Genomic DNA, 18,388 nt, shown 5'->3' on the forward strand with positions numbered 1-18,388 from the left:
TGTATGTCTTGATGTGAGTAGTGTCTCATAGACAACTACCTGTCTGTCTTGACGTGAGTAGTGTCGAACCAGAGAGGGCCTAAGCTCAAATGCTTCACATAGAAATCAGGGTTGTGTTCCATAGGTAGAAAGCATTTTGAATGGATTGAAACGGGTACTACCTACCTGAACTTGTCCAATCAGAGCACAGATGTTCACATTCCAATGCAAACTGTTTTGCTACAGTGTGCCCTGCTGAACATGGCCCAGGTCAATCTGTTCTGTGATCTAACGAATCATTAGTAAATGTTTAATTGTGTTTGTTCAGATTGACGAGGAGCAACAGACCCAGATAGAACTGGAGCTCAGCCTCATTACCACCTGGAAGGACACACAGGTACACTTTACCAAGGATTTAGAAACCCTTTTTATAAAGATTTATGAATGGTTGTAAAGGGTTATAACACATTGGTTGGACAAACGGTTGTCTGTAATAAGTATCCTGTCTGTGCAGCTGTCCCAAGCAGGTGACTTGATCATCGAAGTCTACCTGGAGAAGAAGATGGCAGACTCCTGCATCACTCTCAAAGTAAATGGAGACAGGTTATCTTCTGATTTTATTTCATGAAAGGTGCTGTTGTTATTTAGCCCCCTCCACTAATCTCTCTATCACCTATGAGTAGCTCACCAATCAATTCTACATGTCATTAACATAAAGCTGCTGGGGAATCCAATCAAAGCCATATCGACATTATCCCACCCCTTAAAAAGCCAAACTTAACACTATCTGCCTATTCATTTCCAGCAATATTGCCCCGTCTGTTTGTTTGGTGCGCACGTTTGTCTATCCCTCTGCATGTAGCCAGTTAGCGATGCTTATGATAATCGTCTTGTGGGTAGACAAAAACCTTTACCCCAAAACCTTCTCAATTAAATGCAAAGTAGTTTTACCGAACATAACTAAAGGGAAAGGGGGATACCTAGTCAATTGTACAACTGAATGCCTTCAACTGAAATGTGTCTTCAACTATATCGTGGTTATTTGTATCATTTGGGTGGAGATTGTTCTGCCATGGCATGTTCTGCAGCAGCAGGCCTAACAGCAGAAACATCACTAGACCGACACATTCCTCTCTTGCTAGATGCACAGTTGAAGGGGAATTACACTCAAACATTTTGTTTCGTTTTTTATTCCAGACCTTTATGGTCTGGTTCTCTGTAGCTATCTCTTTACGGTCTGGTTCTCTGTAGCTATCTCTTTATGGTCTGGTTCTCTGTAGCATCTCTTTATGGTCTGGTTCTCTGTAGCTATCTCTTTATGATCTGGTTCTCTGTAGCTATCTCTTTATGGTGTCTGGTTCTCTGTAGCTATCTCTTTATGGTGTCTGGTTCTCTGTAGCTATCTCTTTATGATCTGGTTCTCTGTAGCTATCTCTTTATGATCTGGTTCTCTGTAGCTATCTCTTTATGGTGTCTGGTTCTCTGTAGCTATCTCTTTACGGTCTGGTTCTCTGTAGCTATCTCTTTACGGTCTGGTTCTCTGTAGCTATCTCTTTACGGTCTGGTTCTCTGTAGCTATCTCTTTATGGTCTGGTTCTCTGTAGCTATCGCTTTATGGTCTGGTTCTCTGTAGCTATCTCTTTACGGTCTGGTTCTCTGTAGCTATCTCTTTACGGTCTGGTTCTCTGTAGCTATCTCTTTATGGTCTGGTTCTCTGTAGCATATCTTCATGGTGTCTGGTTCTCTGTAGCATCTCTTCATGTTGTCTGGTTCTCTGTAGCTATCTCTTCATGGTGTCTGGTTCTCTGTAGCTATCTCTTTACGGTCTGGTTCTCTGTAGCTATCTCTTTATGGTCTGGTTCTCTGTAGCTATCTCTTTATGATCTGGTTCTCTGTAGCTATCTCTTTATGGTGTCTGGTTCTCTGTAGCTATCTCTTTACGGTCTGGTTCTCTGTAGCTATCTCTTTACGGTCTGGTTCTCTGTAGCTATCTCTTTATGGTCTGGTTCTCTGTAGCTATCGCTTTATGGTCTGGTTCTCTGTAGCTATCTCTTTACGGTCTGGTTCTCTGTAGCTATCTCTTTACGGTCTGGTTCTCTGTAGCTATCTCCTTATGGTCTGGTTCTCTGTAGCATATCTTCATGGTGTCTGGTTCTCTGTAGCATCTCTTCATGTTGTCTGGTTCTCTGTAGCTATCTCTTCATGGTGTCTGGTTCTCTGTAGCTATCTCTTTACGGTCTGGTTCTCTGTAGCTATCTCTTTATGATCTGGTTCTCTGTAGCTATCTCTTTATGGTGTCTGGTTCTCTGTAGCTATCTCTTTATGGTGTCTGGTTCTCTGTAGCTATCTCTTTATGGTCTGGTTCTCTGTAGCTATCTCTTTACGGTCTGGTTCTCTGTAGCTATCGCTTTATGGTCTGGTTCTCTGTAGCTATCTCTTTACGGTATCTGGTTCTCTGTAGCTATCTCTTTATGATGTCTGGTTCTCTGTAGCTATCTCTTTATGATCTGGTTCTCTGTAGCTATCTCTTTATGGTGTCTGGTTCTCTGTAGCTATCTCTTTATGGTGTCTGGTTCTCTGTAGCTATCTCTTTATGGTGTCTTGTTCTCTGTAGCTATCTCTTTATGGTGTCTGGTTCTCTGTAGCTATCTCTTTATGATCTGGTTCTCTGTAGCTATCTCTTTATGATCTGGTTCTCTGTAGCTATCTCTTTATGGTGTCTGGTTCTCTGTAGCTATCTCTTCATGGTGTCTGGTTCTCTGTAGCTATCGCTTTACAGTCTGGTTCTCTGTAGCTATCTCTTTGCCGTCTGGTTCTCTGTAGGTATCTCCAACCATGGGTGCTGAGGAGTTGACTAACCAGGTCCTGTACATGAGGAACGTCCCAGCAGGGGAGAAGGACGTGTGGCTGACGTTCGAGGCCATATATGAAGGACAACTGGGTAAGGATCATTATATTGCTATCTCTCTGACTGGGTGAGGAGCATTATATTACCATCTATCTCTGACTGGGTGAGGAGCATTATATTACTATCTATCTCTGACTGGGTGAGGAGCATTATATGACTGTATCTGACTGGGTGATGAGCAGGATATTACTGTATCTGACTGGGGGATGAGCAGGATATTACTGTATCTGACTGGGTGATGAGCAGGATATTACTGTATCTGACTGGGTGATGAGCAGGATATTACTGTATCTGACTGGGGGATGAGCAGGATATTACTGTATCTGACTGGGTGATGAGCAAGATATTACTGTATCTGACTGGGTGATGAGCAGGATATTACTGTATCTGATTGGGTGATGAGTATGATATTACTGTATCTGACTGGGTGATGAGCGTGATATTACTGTATCTGACTGGGTGATGAGCAGGATATTACTGTATCTGACTGGGTGATGAGCAGGATATTACTGTATCTGACTGGGTGATGAGCGTGATATGACTGTATCTGACTGGGTGATGAGCAGGATATTACTGTATCTGACTGGGGGATGAGCAGGATATTACTGTATCTGACTGGGTGATGAGCAGGATATTACTGTATCTGACTGGGTGATGAGCAGGATATTACTGTATCTGACTGGGTGATGAGCAGGATATTACTGTATCTGACTGGGTGATGAGCAGGATATTACTGTATCTGACTGGGTGATGAGCAGGATATTACTGTATCTGACTGGGTGATGAGCAGGATATTACTGTATCTGACTGGGTGATGAGCAGGACATTACTGTATCTGACTGGGTGATGAGCAGGATATTACTGTATCTGACTGGGTGATGAGTATGATATTACTGTATCTGACTGGGTGATGAGCGTGATATTACTGTATCTGACTGGGTGATGAGCGTGATATTACTGTATCTGACTGGGTGATGAGCGTGATATTACTGTATCTGACTGGGTGATGAGCAGGATATTACTGTATCTGACTGGGTGATGAGCAGGATATGACTGTATCTGACTGGGGGATGAGCAGGATATTACTGTATCTGACTGGGTGATGAGCGTGATATTACTGTATCTGACTGGGTGATGAGCAGGATATTACTGTATCTGACTGGGTGATGAGCAGGATATTACTGTATCTGACTGGGTGATGAGCAGGATATTACTGTATCTGACTGGGTGATGAGCGTGATATGACTGTATCTGACTGGGTGATGAGCAGGATATTACTGTATCTGACTGGGGGATGAGCAGGATATGACTGTATCTGACTGGGTGATGAGTATGATATTACTGTATCTGACTGGGTGATGAGCAGGATATGACTGTATCTGACTGGGTGATGAGCAGGATATTACTGTATCTGACTGGGTGATGAGCAGGATATTACTGTATCTGACTGGGTGATGAGCAGGATATTACTGTATCTGACTGGGTGATGAGTATGATATTACTGTATCTGACTGGGTGATGAGCAGGATATTACTGTATCTGACTGGGTGATGAGCAGGATATGACTGTATCTGACTGGGTGATGAGCAGGATATTACTGTATCTGACTGGGTGATGAGCAGGATATTACTGTATCTGACTGGGTGATGAGCGTGATATTACTGTATCTGACTGGGGGATGAGCAGGATATTACTGTATCTGACTGGGTGATGAGCGTGATATGACTGTATCTGACTGGGTGATGAGCAGGATATTACTGTATCTGACTGGGTGATGAGCAGGATATTACTGTATCTGACTGGGTGATGAGCGTGATATTACTGTATCTGACTGGGTGATGAGCAGGAGATTACTGTATCTGACTGGGGGATGAGCAGGATATTACTGTATCTGACTGGGTGATGAGCGTGATATTACTGTATCTGACTGGGTGATGAGCAGGATATTACTGTATCTGACTGGGTGATGAGCAGGATATTACTGTATCTGACTGGGTGATGAGCAGGATATTACTGTATCTGACTGGGTGATGAGCAGGATATTACTGTATCTGACTGGGGGATGAGCAGGATATTACTGTATCTGACTGGGTGATGAGCGTGATATTACTGTATCTGACTGGGTGATGAGCAGGATATTACTGTATCTGACTGGGTGATGAGCGGGATATTACTGTATCTGACTGGGTGATGAGCAGGATATTACTGTATCTGACTGGGTGATGAGCAGGATATTACTGTATCTGACTGGGTGATGAGCAAGGTACTACGATCTCTGACTGGGAAATACTATAGAAATTCTAAAAACATCTCATAATAGCATTTAGTTCTAATAACTACCACTGTAAAAAATCAAAATAAAGTGTAACTACACAGTATCATGTCCTGGAATGTCCTGTGAAATACAAGTGGAATACAACTGGACTGTGCGAAAGTCTTCATGTTTCAAAGAGAAGCTATCCCAGAATAATTGTTTATGTAATGTTCAAATGTTGTCTATCGTCCATAGAGCGCCCCCTACACCCCAAAGAGAAGGTGCTGGAGCAGGCACTACAGTGGTGTAAAATGGCTGATCCTAGTTCAGCTTACCTGGTGGTGAAGAGAGTTCCCAGAGGAGAGGGCATCAACATCCTCACTGGTAAATGCTGCACAGCCCAGAGAAAGAATAAACTATTGAGCTACATCTATCGAAACAATCACAATCAAATGATTTGTAATCAGCCCAATTTCTTGTTGCTCTTACGTTCTTTCGTGACGTATTGTTTTATTTGAAGACTGTCATTGTTATACACAGTCTGATTTCTATTCACAGCCTACAAGAGTGAGATAATGAAGATAGGAGTTCTGAAGTGTCGTGAAGATCCTCCCAAACTCATCCATGGAAAAGTGTTTCAGGAACACACCTTTCAGATCAAAGACCACAAGCTGCTACTGCTAAAGGACAAAAAGGTATTTCTGCTCTCACCTCACGGTCACATCTTGGTCATCTGCACTAATTTGGACCCGATGTAGTTATCACAGGTGGAGCTGTGATTGTCAGTTTATTGTCTGCCCTGTGCATATTTTCTTACTGTACAATATGTCTGTCATTTCAGAGCATCAAGCCTGAAAAGGAATGGCCTCTGAAGTCTATGAAGATCTACATGGGAATTCGAAAGAAGCTGAAACCCCCAACTAAATGGGGCTTTACTCTGATGATGGATAAACATCAACTGTTAGTGTCCACTTGCTACACATTATTTTGGTCATTGCAAAGGATGTCTGAAAATCTTCAATCCAACTTCTATTGGATAAGATTAAAACATTATATGTTTATAGGACACGCATAATGTTTTCTCAAGTATTTGAATTCCTCATTGTTTACTGTAGTGACTGGTGTTGCATGACATCAGATGTTATGATATTATGTAAGTGGACTACATTGTTTAAAGGGAGGGAGGGTGGAATGTCTTGTTTCAGAGCTGCCTCTCCCCTCCCCTTTAAATGACATCTCCTTCCCCTCTCTTTTTTAAGAGCTAATCACTGCTTTGTGTTTTTGTGTCTCCCAGGTACCTTTGTTGCTTTTGTGAGTCCGACCTATGGGACTGGGTCACCAATTTCCTCAAAGCACAGGTATGTTGTGGAGCCTAGTTCCCCTCCCCAAGTGTATGGCTTGTGTTGCATCACTTTTACATTATTTTGAGTTTGCTTTCCCCCATATTTTTGGGGGGTATAACACTTACGCTTTAGATTTTTACTTTTGTCTGTTTAATTTTATCCATTTGATTCCGTTTTGATTCATTTCTATTCACTTGATTTGCTTCTAACAGAATGATGGCGCCCGACCTCCGGTATTGAGGCGTCACTCCTCCTCAGACATCTCCAAACAGAAGTTTGGGACCATGCCCCTAGTACCAATCAGAGGGGACGGACACGAGAGCAACTCTACCATGCTGTCGGCTAATCAGACTCTGGTACGTTCCAACTCTACCATGCTGTCGGCCAATCAGACTCTGGTACGTTCCAACTCTACCATGCTGTCGGCCAATCAGACTCTGGTACGTTCCAACTCTACTATGCTGTCGGCCAATCAGACTTTGGTACGTTCCAACTCTACCATGCTGTCGGCCAATCAGACTCTGGTACGTTCCAACTCTACCATGCTGTCGGCCAATCAGACTCTGGTAGGTTCCAACTCTACCATGCTGTCGGCCAATCAGACTCTGGTAGGTTCCAACTCTACCATGCTGTCAGCCAATCAGACTCTGGTAGGTTCCAACTCTACCATGCTGTCAGCCAATCAGACTCTGGTACGTTCCAACTCTACCATGCTGTCAGCCAATCAGACTCTGGTAGGTTCCAACTCTACCATGCTGTCGGCCAATCAGACTCTGGTAGGTTCCAACTCTACCATGCTGTCGGCCAATCAGACTCTGGTACGTTCCAACTCTACCATGCTGTCGGCCAATCAGACTCTGGTACGTTCCAACTCTACCATGCTGTCGGCCAATCAGACTCTGGTAGGTTCCAACTCTACCATGCTGTCAGCCAATCAGACTCTGGTACGTTCCAACTCTACCATGCTGTCGGCCAATCAGACTCTGGTACGTTCCAACTCTACCATGCTGTCAGCCAATCAGACTCTGGTAGGTTCCAACTCTACCATGCTGTCGGCCAATCAGACTCTGGTATGGTTCTGCAGGAGACAACCATCCACACTCTCTACCTACCCTATACTTTTAAGCCTGTCACACGCTTCCCAGTTGAAATAGTTTGCACATATATTAGGATGACATTTTTGGGGGTTGTGGGTAAAAAAATATTTGATATTTTTGTTAGTTTTGGTGTGGCAGTTTTTTCGGGTGTTCATGCGTACGACATTTTTTTTCTTGAGGTGAGTTGAACTTCGGTAGCCGAAAAGTCTACACCCCTTTGTCTGTGATTGGTCAACAGTACTACTCCTAGTCAGAGCGGGAACTATGGATGGGATTCTTTAATGACGTGTTTGTTGTCATCCAATGAGAGACAACTAGTTTTTAAGGCACATTTCTTCACATGAGAAATACCGCAGATGTAAAATTGGTAAAAATGTCAACTATGTTGAGTAAGTGTATAATGGCTATGTTTTTGATATGGCATCTCAAGAGGGACGAAAAAGTAATATTGCCCCCTTTTTCCTCATTTTTCAAGCCCAGTTCTGCTAGGAGCAAACCGAATGTACTCTGGGGAGACTTTAGCTAACCGAACCTAGTATGGGGAGACTTTAGCTACCCGAACCTAGTCTGGGGAGACTTTAGCTAACCGAACCTAGTATGGGGAGACTTTAGCTACCCGAACCTAGTCTGGGGAGACTTTAGCTAACCGAACCTAGTCTGGGGAGACTTTAGCTAACCGAACCTAGTCTGGGGAGACTTTAGCTACCCGAACCTAGTCTGGGGAGACTTTAGCTAACCGAACCTAGTCTGGGGAGACTTTAGCTAACCGAACCTAGTCTGGGGAGACTTTAGCTAACCGAACCTAGTCTGGGGAGACTTTAGCTAACCGAACCTAGTCTGGGGAGACTTTAGCTACCCGAACCTAGTCTGGGGAGACTTTAGCTAACCGAAACCTAGTCTGGGGAGACTTTAGCTAACCGAACCTAGTCTGGGGAGACTTTAGCTAACCGAACCTAGTCTGGGGAGACTTTAGCTAACCGAACCTAGTCTGGGGAGACTTTAGCTAACCGAACCTAGTCTGGGGAGACTTTAGCTAACCGAACCTAGTCTGGGGAGACTTTAGCTAACCGAACCTAGTCTGGGGAGACTTTAGCTAACCGAACCTAGTCTGGGGAGACTTTAGCTAACCGAACCTAGTCTGGGGAGACTTTAGCTAACCGAACCTAGTCTGGGGAGACTTTAGCTAACCAAACCTAGTCTGGGGAGCCTTTTGACACATCAGTACCACACATTTTTGTTGATGTTTTTAACTTTGAGAAGATTCCATTAGTCTGTTGTGTACTTCACACATAGAGCCTGTTTTTATTTTTGTATCAAAATCTCTCCTTTCTGTCACTCCTTTCTGTCTCCCTTTCCTGCCCCCTCTTTCTGTCCCCCCTTTCTGTCACTCCTTTCTCTCTCCCCTTTCTGTCTCCCCTTTCTGTCTCCCCTTTCTGTCACTCCTTTCTGTCTCTCCTTTCTGTCTCTCCTTTCTGTCACTCCTTTCTGTCTCCCCTTTCTGTCTCCCCTTTCTGTCTCCCCTTTCTGTCACTCCTTTCTGTCTCTCCTTTCTGTCTCTCCTTTCTGTCTACCCTTTCTGTCACTCCTTTCTGTCTCCCCTTTCTGTCTCTCCTTTCTGTCACTCCTTTCTGTCTCCCCTTTCTGTCTCCCCTTTCTGTCTCTCCTTTCTGTCTCTCCTTTCTGTCTACCCTTTCTGTCACTCCTTTCTGTCTCCCCTTTCTGTCTCTCCTTTCTGTCACTCCTTTCTGTCTCCCCTTTCTGTCTCCCCTTTCTGTCACTCCTTTCTGTCTCCCCTTTCTGTCTCCCCTTTCTGTCTCTCCTTTCTGTCACTCCTTTCTGTCTCCCCTTTCTGTCTCCCCTTTCTGTCTCCCCTTTCTGTCTCCCCTTTCTGTCTCCCCTTTCTGTCTCCCCTTTCTGTCTCCCCTTTCTGTCTCCCCTTTCTGTCACTCCTTTCTGTCTCCCCTTTCTGTCTCCCCTTTCTGTCTCTCCTTTCTGTCTCCCCTTTCTGTCTCCCCTTTCTGTCTCCCCTTTCTGTCTCCCCTTTCTGTCTCCCCTTTCTGTCTCCCCTTTCTGTCTCCCCTTTCTGTCTCCCCTTTCTGTCACTCCTTTCTGTCTCCCCTTTCTGTCTCCCCTTTCTGTCTCCCCTTTCTGTCTCTCCTTTCTGTCACTCCTTTCTGTCTACCCTTTCTGTCACTCCTTTCTGTCTCCCCTTTCTGTCTCCCCTTTCTGTCTCCCCTTTCTGTCTCCCCTTTCTGTCTCTCCTTTCTGTCCTCCTTTCTGTCTCTCCTTTCTGTCTCTCCTTTCTGTCTCCCTTTCTGTCTCCCCTTTCTGTCTCTCCTTTCTGTCTCCTTTCTGTCTCCCCTTTCTGTCACTCCCTTTCTGTCTCCCCTTTCTGTCTCTCCTTTCTGTCTCCTTTCTGTCTCCCCTTTCTGTCTCCCTTTCTGTCTCCCCTTTCTGTCCTCCTTTCTGTCTCCCCTTTCTGTCTCCCTTTCTGTCTCCCCTTTCTGTCTCCCCTTTCTGTCTCCCCTTTCTGTCTCCCCTTTCTGTCTCCCCTTTCTGTCTCCCCTTTCTGTCTCCCCTTTCTGTCTCCCCTTTCTGTCTCCCCTTTCTGTCTCCCCTTTCTGTCTCCCCTTTCTGTCTCCCTTTCTGTCTCCCCTTTCTGTCTCCCCTTTCTGTCTCCCCTTTCTGTCTCCCCTTTCTGTCTCCCCTTTCTGTCTCCCCTTTCTGTCTCCCCTTTCTGTCTCCCCTTTCTGTCTCCCCTTTCTGTCTCCCCTTTCTGTCTCCCCTTTCTGTCTCCCCTTTCTGTCTCCCCTTTCTGTCACTCCTTTCTGTCTCCCCTTTCTGTCTCCCCTTTCTGTCTCTCCTTTCTGTCTCCCCTTTCTGTCACTCCTTTCTGTCTCTCCTTTCTGTCTCCCCTTTCTGTCTCCCCTTTCTGTCTCCCCTTTCTGTCTCCCCTTTCTGTCTCCCCTTTCTGTCTCCCCTTTCTGTAACCCTTTGGTGTCTAGTATGTTTACTATTCCATATATTTCAGTATCCCCCAAATGCTATCCCTTTACTGTATAGTGTTCACTATGGACCCGTTCACTATGGACCCGTTCACTATGGACCCGTTCACTATGGACCCGTTCACTATAGACCCGTTCACTATGGACCCGTTCTCTATGGACCCGTTCACTATGGACCCGTTCACTATGGACCCGTTCACTATAGACCCGTTCACTATGGACCCGTTCTCTATGGACCCGTTCACTATGAACCCGTTCACTATAGACCCGTTCTCTATGAACCCGTTCTCTATGAACCCGTTCACTATGGACCCGTTCACTATGGACCCGTTCACTATGGACCCGTTCTCTATAGACCCGTTCACTATGGACCCGTTCACTATGGACCCGTTCACTATGGACCCGTTCTCTATGAACCCGTTCTCTATGAACCCGTTCACTATGGACCCGTTCACTATGGACCCGTTCACTATGAACCCGTTCACTATGGACCCGTTCACTATAGACCCGTTCACTATGGACCCGTTCTCTATGGACCCGTTCTCTATGTACCCGTTCACTATGGACCCGTTCTCTATGGACCCGTTCACTATAGACCCGTTCACTATGGACCCATTCTCTATGGACCCGTTCTCTATGTACCCGTTCACTATGGACCCGTTCACTATGGACCCGTTCACTATAGACCCGTTCACTATGGACCCGTTCTCTATGGACCCGTTCACTATGGACCCGTTCTCTATGGACCCGTTCTCTATGTACCCGTTCACTATGGACCCGTTCACTATGGACCCGTTCTCTATGGACCCGTTCACTATGGACCCGTTCACTATGGACCCGTTCTCTATGGACCCGTTCACTATAGACCCGTTCACTATGGACCCGTTCACTATGGACCCGTTCTCTATGGACCCGTTCTCTATGGACCCGTTCACTATGGACCCGTATCCCTGACCCAGATTAAGACTAGGTCTGGACTGAAAAGCAAGTCAAAGCATCATGTTGAGTCCAGTAATATGCTTAGTCTGGGTCAGTCTGGGTCAAAGCATCATGTTGAGTCCAGTAATATGCTTAGTCTGGGTCAGTCTGGGTCAAAGCATCATGTTGAGTCCAGTAATATGCTTAGTCTGGGTCAGTCTGGGTCAAAGCATCATGTTGAGTCCAGTAATATGCTTAGTCTGGGTCAGTCTGGGTCAAAGCATCATGTTGAGTCCAGTAATATGCTTAGTCTGGGTCAGTCTGGGTCAAAGCATCATGTTGAGTCCAGTAATATGCTTAGTCTGGGTCAGGGAAACTGTCACTGTGTGTCTGTATCTCACGGGTTGTACTGGTGTCTTTCTGTCTTTTCTCTGCAGCGAAAGCTTCACGCCAGAAGGACACTCTCCATGTTCTTTGTAAGTATGCACACCCTGATGCTCTGTCATTTCAATGGTGCATGTTTGTGTTACATTCTGTTTTGAATGTTCGTACTTACTTTCATTTTGTGTGGCTCAGTTGGTAGACCATGCCGCTTGCAACATCAGGGTTGTGTGTTTGCTTCCCACGGGGGACCGGTATGAAAATATATGCGCTCACTACTATACGTCGCTCTAGATAAGACCGTCTGCTAAATGACTAAAATGTCAAATATATACAGTATATATTTTGACTTCTCCGCTCATCTAACAAGAAGCTAAGGATGAGAATGGGATGTTTATTTTGAAGGTTGCTATTGGACTTATTTAACGCTCTCCTAACTTCCATAACTAACAGTTCTCCAAAGCTCTCTCTCTCTATCTGTGTAAAGAAATTCCCTTGGTTTATACAGGGACTATATCTGACTCAGCCACACCTCCACTTCCTGACAGAAGCCCTGACTTCCTGGTTTTACAGCATCAGGATGTTGATGTTGATGTGGATGTTTGAAGTGTAGACAACAGGATAGACTGGGAGGAGATATTGTTCTCCAGTATTGTTCTGGTTCCATGGCCCTTTGCCTTGAGGGGGAGGCCTGGGAGGCTTAGTGAAGTACCTTCTTGTGTTTTACAGAACAGTCTGCTGTGTCTATTAGGCTACTGGTGTACCAACTGGAACTAGCCCAGCCCCAGCTACAAATGCATTTACAAGGGAATTGTTTTGCTTGAATTTTTCTTTTGTCCCTCTGCGTTTTAAGTAATTGTCTTGAGGTTGTTGCTGAGGTGCTAGAACAATGGCCAGACCTTAATAAGAGGAAGTCTATTGTTTTCTAAAGTAGTTGTCAAAGAAGGGCAACTCCCTTCCATGTTTGTCCCATTTTAAATGAACCACACGTGTTTCTTTGTCACTGTAATGGCAGATCATCTCCTTAATACCTGCCTAGAGTTCCTAACAGATAGCTACTTCTCGACCCCCTTTATTATTATAATAGTTCTACTTCTGCTTTTGCCTCAGGCATCCCAGATCTTTAAATAGTCTATAATCAAACATACAAATAACTCTGGGTTGGGTTCAAATTCTAATTCCCTCCGTTCTCCCTTCTCCCCCCCCCTAACCTCCACCCAGCCCATGAAGGTGCAGCAGGACTCGTTCGAGGAGCGTCCAGAGACTACAGAGCCAGAACCCTCAGAGCCTCTGTATGAGGAAGTAGGAGACTTTGGCCTGCAGGTCCTCAAGTCCCTGGAGACCAGCTTCCTCTCCAATAACACCTCAGAGACCCAGGAGGTCCCTGACGGGTCCCTGAGCCTCAGCCTGGGCCCCCGGAAGACCTGCTCCCTGGACCGCATGATCAGCCCCAACCCGGTGCACTCTCTGGGGCTGGGAGGAGAGGGTCTGCTGCCCCCTGCTGGTTCTCTTGATACCCTGGTCCTGGGTGGAGGAGGGGACCTCCAGGAGTTTCCCCAGCCAGCGCCGAGGAGGAGGCAGCAGCACAGGCCCTGTACCTCCTCACAGGAGCTGCTCCTCCAGGAACTGTCCTCCGTCTTCACCAAGAAGACAGAGAATGAGGAGAAACTGCCAGGACAGAAGAACATAATCTGAGGAGAGGAAGAGATATGTGCACCTGTATTGTAGACTCAGGCCAGACAGACAGACAGACAGAATACTGTAACAGCATGGAAGTACGGACACAACCCATTTGTTTGGGCGGTGTGTCAAAAATACATGATCAGATATGAATAAGCAACCATTTACTTATGTTTTATCCTACAAACTACTTACTGTTCTGCTATCACTGGTATGCACAGATCCGTTTTATATTGAAAGATGCTTATTGGATTTTAACAACCTTGCTAATTGCTTTAGCTATGAACTATGGGATACCTTTTTGTACTTGTTTTTGAATAGTTTACTAAACGACTGAGGGAGAGGAGAAATGGATGCTTCTCTCATGCATGTCTGGCGGTGATGCGTTAGGCATTAAACCATTATTTTTGTTAGTATTAAACGACTGGATTTTAAATATAAATGTGTTACAGTCTCTGTATGTAATAATTTATTTTTAAAGAATATTTTATCAACTTTTTTTTGTAAAAGCTGTGAAAGTAAGAAAAGGAGAGCTTTGCTTCTAGAAGTTACACTGTCTGGCCAGTAGGTGGCAGTATGCACTATCTCCTAGACAGCCACAGATAATCCAGTGTGTTGCTACACTATCTGGCCAGAAGGTGGCAGTATGCACTCACTATCCTTTATAGTACAAATGGATTCTTAGTATTTATTCACCATGCACAACCACTGTATGATGTGAATACAGCCAAATATAATGATTGTTAGTCGCACTACATCTGAATATTCTGAATTCATGTTTACACTTCCAAGTCTAATGCTTTTTCATTAATTTTCCATGTTCAAGATATCCTCCTTGTTCATCAGTCTAAATAGATAATAATATATTCCAATTTGACTGCCTTTGTCAAGTGTCTATAGTGTGTTATAATGCATTTGCCTGCATTGTCGCCCATTAGTCATTATTCACAACTTACTGTAAATAGTGTACATTATTCTGTATGCTTATACCATTTCAATATTCATTATGCAGTATTTCACGTTGTTGCTACATGAAGGACTATATTAAATATGATTTTTTTTTGTTTTATGATACGTCCAATTAATTAATTTTCTGTTTAAGGATTGAGAATTTGATAAACAAAAAATAAGAAACCTGCGCTGTGCTTTTTAATCTATCACGGTCCAAACACACCAATTTTTAATCTATCACGGTCCAAATACACCTATTTTTAATCTATCACGGTCCAAACACACCAATTTTTAATCTATCACGGTCCAAACACACCAATTTTTAATCTATCACGGTCCAAACACACCAATTTTTAATCTATCACGGTCCAAACACACCAATTTTTAATCTATCACGGTCCAAACACACCAATTTTTAATCTATCACGGTCCAAACACACCAATTTTTTATCTATCACGGTCCAAACACACCAATTTTTAATCTATCACGGTCCAAACACACCAATTTTTAATCTATCACGGTCCAAACACACCAATTTTTAATCTATCACGGTTCAAACACACCAATTTTTAATCTATCACGGTCCAAACACACCAATTTTTAATCTATCACGGTTCAAACACACCAATTTTTAATCTATCACGGTCCAAACACACCAATTTTTAATCTATCACGGTCCAAACACACCAAGACAGTTGTGAAAAGGGCACGACAAAACCTTTTCCCCCTCAGGAGATTTGGCACGGGTTCTCAGATCCTCAAAAGGTTCTACAGCTGCACCATTGAGAGCATCCTGACCGGTTGCATCACCGCCTGGTATGGCAACTGCTCGGCATCTGACCGTAAGGCGCTACAGAAGGTAATGTGTATGGCCCAGTACATCACTGGGGCCAAGCTTCCTGACATCCAGAACCTATATAATCGGCGGTGTCAGAGTAAAGCCCATAAAAGTCTCCAGTCACCCAAGTCATAGACTGTTCTCTCTACTACCGCACGGCAAGCGGTACCGGAGCGCCAAGTCTGGGACCAAAAGGCTCCTCAACAGCTTCTACCCCCAAGCCATAAGACTGCTGAACAATTAATACAATTGCCACCGGACTATTTACATTGACACCCCCCCCCTCCTCCCCCTTTTTTTGTACACTGCTGCTACTCGCTGTTTATCATCTACATGTACAAATTACCTCAACTAACTGGTGCCCCCACACACTAACTCAGTACTGGTATCCCCTGTATATAGCCTCGTTATTGTTATTTTATTGTTACTTTTTATTATTTTTTACTTTAGTTTATTAGGTAAATATTTTCTTAACTCTTCTTAAACTGCGTTGTTGGTTAAGGGCTTGTAAGAAAGCATTTCACGGTAAGGTCTACACTTGTATTCGTCGCATGTGACAAATAAAGTTTAATTTTGAATTGAGCTTCATGTATCAAAGCTCTGACGAAACGAAACGCCTTGAGGCTGATAGTGTCACTGTTCTTTAATAAGCTTAACCTATCAAGAGCAGTGTGTGGGTTCCATCTTATTCAACTGTTACCATGCACCTGCAAAAAATATAGCTCAGATGTACGAGTGCCTTTTTTTTTTTAAATATACATTTGTATATGCAAGTAGAGTGTGAAGTAGCACAGCACTAGTGTCTGAGTAAGTGATGTTTAAATGTTAAGTCATGGTTCTTTCATTACCTGGTGCTCTTCTGTCTTCTTACTGCCTTGATGGTGACACCTCATGCTAAAGAATCACCCTTCTCTGTATATTCTCTTTGTCTAATCAGATTCCTTTTTTTTTTGAAGTCAGACTTTGTTTTTAGTGGATTGTTTTTAATCCAGCATGGGGTCTAAATTAAAGAGAAACAAATGACAAAGGATGCCAGGTCGGTAGAATAGGAGACGAGTTTAACAAGTGCCTTTTGTCATCTGTACATTGTCAGTTTGTTTCTACTGACCTCTGACCCGAGAAGCCTTTTCAAACCTGAGACAGATCTATATTTAGAAAAATGTTCAACAAATAACCATGTAGTGCAGAAGGCTTTCCTCATCACTCCTCCTCCTCACGGTCAATGATTGTGGTTTTAAAAAATAACTAATGAACATTACACTTTATTACTTGTTGCCAAACGGTTATTTTCTACTGTTTTAAAATCTTTAATTCCAACTTCCATCTCTGACACCGGTTTGTTCCAGTTGGAATAGATGCAGTCAAAAAGACTATCCCTCCCTGATGTCGGAAGCTTCTACCACTTTCCCCTTCTATCTGCCACTCTCCCCCACTCTCCCCTTCTCCAGGGGCGGACTTAGTGATTTGGAGGCCCCAGGCAGAGGCCAGTCTGAGTCCCCCCTCCTATGTGTGTGCACAACATTTTGTTATCGGTTTTATAGTAATGACACGTAAAATGTATTACCTTTTAATGTGCCATGTACACAACCAGTCATGTTTTCATCTGATTGTCAAAACAAAACAGTTCAATAAGTAGGTTATCTTTGCACGTTCATCCAAAGTAATTCCGTCATCTTCCCCCACCAACTTTCCTTAGTTTCAGCCACCTGCAAATGTATCTCAACAGAGAAAGCATCCGAGAGAGTGAAACAGTGCAACAGTGAAACAGTGTCTTACTATTATTTGTAGCCTATGTATCTGATGACATACCATACTCTTTTTTTACAGAAAGCATCAGGACAGACATTGCCTCTGCCTTCATGGCGATGGCAGTATTATCAGCAGCACCTGTCTAAACAAATGCTTTAAGTCATTTTTCTGTTAAAATGAAATCCTCTTTATTTTTATTTTCTTTGCCCACGCTAAAAGCACCTCATTGCTGCCTCAAGTGGAACATGGGGGGTCCTCGAGTGGAGCATGGGGGGTCCTCGAGTGGAACATGGGGGAAAATGAGTGGAGCATGGGGGGTCCTCGAGTGGAACATGGGGGGAAATGAGTGGAGCATGGGGGGGCCTCGGGTGGAGCATGGGGGGCCTCGAGTGGAGCATGGGGGGCCTCGAGTGGAGCATGGGGGGAAATGAGTGGAGCATGGGGGCCTCGAGTGGAGCATGGGGGGCCTCGAGTGGAGCATGGGGGGGCCTCGAGTGGAGCATGGGGGGGGCCTCGAGTGGAGCATGGGGGGGCCTCGAGTGGAGCATGGGGGGGCCTTGATGATGTGAGGGCTGAGGCAGTTGCCTCTCCTGCCTAATAGTAAGTCCGCCGCTCCCCTTCTCTCCTCTCCTCTCCTCTCTTCTTCCTTTCTCTCCCCTCCTCTCCCCTTCTCTCCCCCTTCTCTCTTAACCAGTAGCTTTCAGATGCAAAATAAGCAGACATATGGAGAGGAGGTCTTTCTCCGGCCCTCCTAAAGTTTCAGATTGTATGACAAATCACGTCCCCCTGCCCCCCCCCAACCCCACACAGACTCAGCAGACAACAGCTTCATTAGAGTGAAAGAGGGAGTTTTTGCAGCTTTGTCGAGTCAAGCTCAGACCCTTTCCCCTTCTCAATTACTCCATTGTTGGCACCGGCTTCAAGTTATTGCACTCCAAACCATATGGCTCAGTCGAGACGCCACAAGTGATGCCATCTCTGCAACAGAACCTCACCAGAGAAGTCCAGTTCAGGGTACTTATCAGGCTAGCACCAAGAGTTGTGGTATAGAAACATATAGGAATATAGTCAACCATTGTCAGCATACAGGGAACGGTCGAATGTAACAAAAGGGTTGAAACTCCAAAAATGTATTATAATACTGTTATTACTATATTATAACCATGATCAGAATTATTATTCAGCTGAATCATATGAAGACATGTAAAGGGTTATTAACTGAGAATCCTAGCATAATAAACTGCTGTTATATAATAGAAAGCCGTCTCCTGGGTGTACAGCACA

At 44.4% G+C, this 18,388-nt stretch overlaps 1 protein-coding gene and 1 pseudogene across 3 annotated transcripts in view; both read left to right on the top strand.

Annotated features, from left to right (window-relative positions):
* LOC106604143 (arf-GAP with Rho-GAP domain, ANK repeat and PH domain-containing protein 3) overlaps positions 1–14,703 on the top strand; it is a 61,480-nt gene extending 46,777 nt beyond the window's left edge. For all 3 annotated transcript variants that reach the window (XM_045717838.1, XM_045717839.1, XM_045717836.1), the window contains exons 23-32: positions 308–376; positions 494–568; positions 2,803–2,920; positions 5,397–5,525; positions 5,700–5,836; positions 5,983–6,101; positions 6,436–6,499; positions 6,697–6,840; positions 11,942–11,980; positions 13,107–14,703. In XM_045717838.1, the coding sequence (XP_045573794.1) occupies positions 308–376; positions 494–568; positions 2,803–2,920; positions 5,397–5,525; positions 5,700–5,836; positions 5,983–6,101; positions 6,436–6,499; positions 6,697–6,840; positions 11,942–11,980; positions 13,107–13,580 (1,368 nt within the window). In that variant the 3' untranslated portion in view covers positions 13,581–14,703. The remainder of the gene's footprint in view (positions 1–307; positions 377–493; positions 569–2,802; positions 2,921–5,396; positions 5,526–5,699; positions 5,837–5,982; positions 6,102–6,435; positions 6,500–6,696; positions 6,841–11,941; positions 11,981–13,106) is intronic.
* Positions 1–18,388, top strand: part of LOC123743233 (basic proline-rich protein-like) — a 603,964-nt pseudogene that overhangs the window by 530,855 nt on the left and 54,721 nt on the right.

The sequence above is a fragment of the Salmo salar genome, chromosome ssa05 (genome assembly GCF_905237065.1).
Source record: "Salmo salar chromosome ssa05, Ssal_v3.1, whole genome shotgun sequence".
In the NCBI taxonomy this organism is placed as follows: Eukaryota; Metazoa; Chordata; class Actinopteri; order Salmoniformes; family Salmonidae; genus Salmo; species Salmo salar.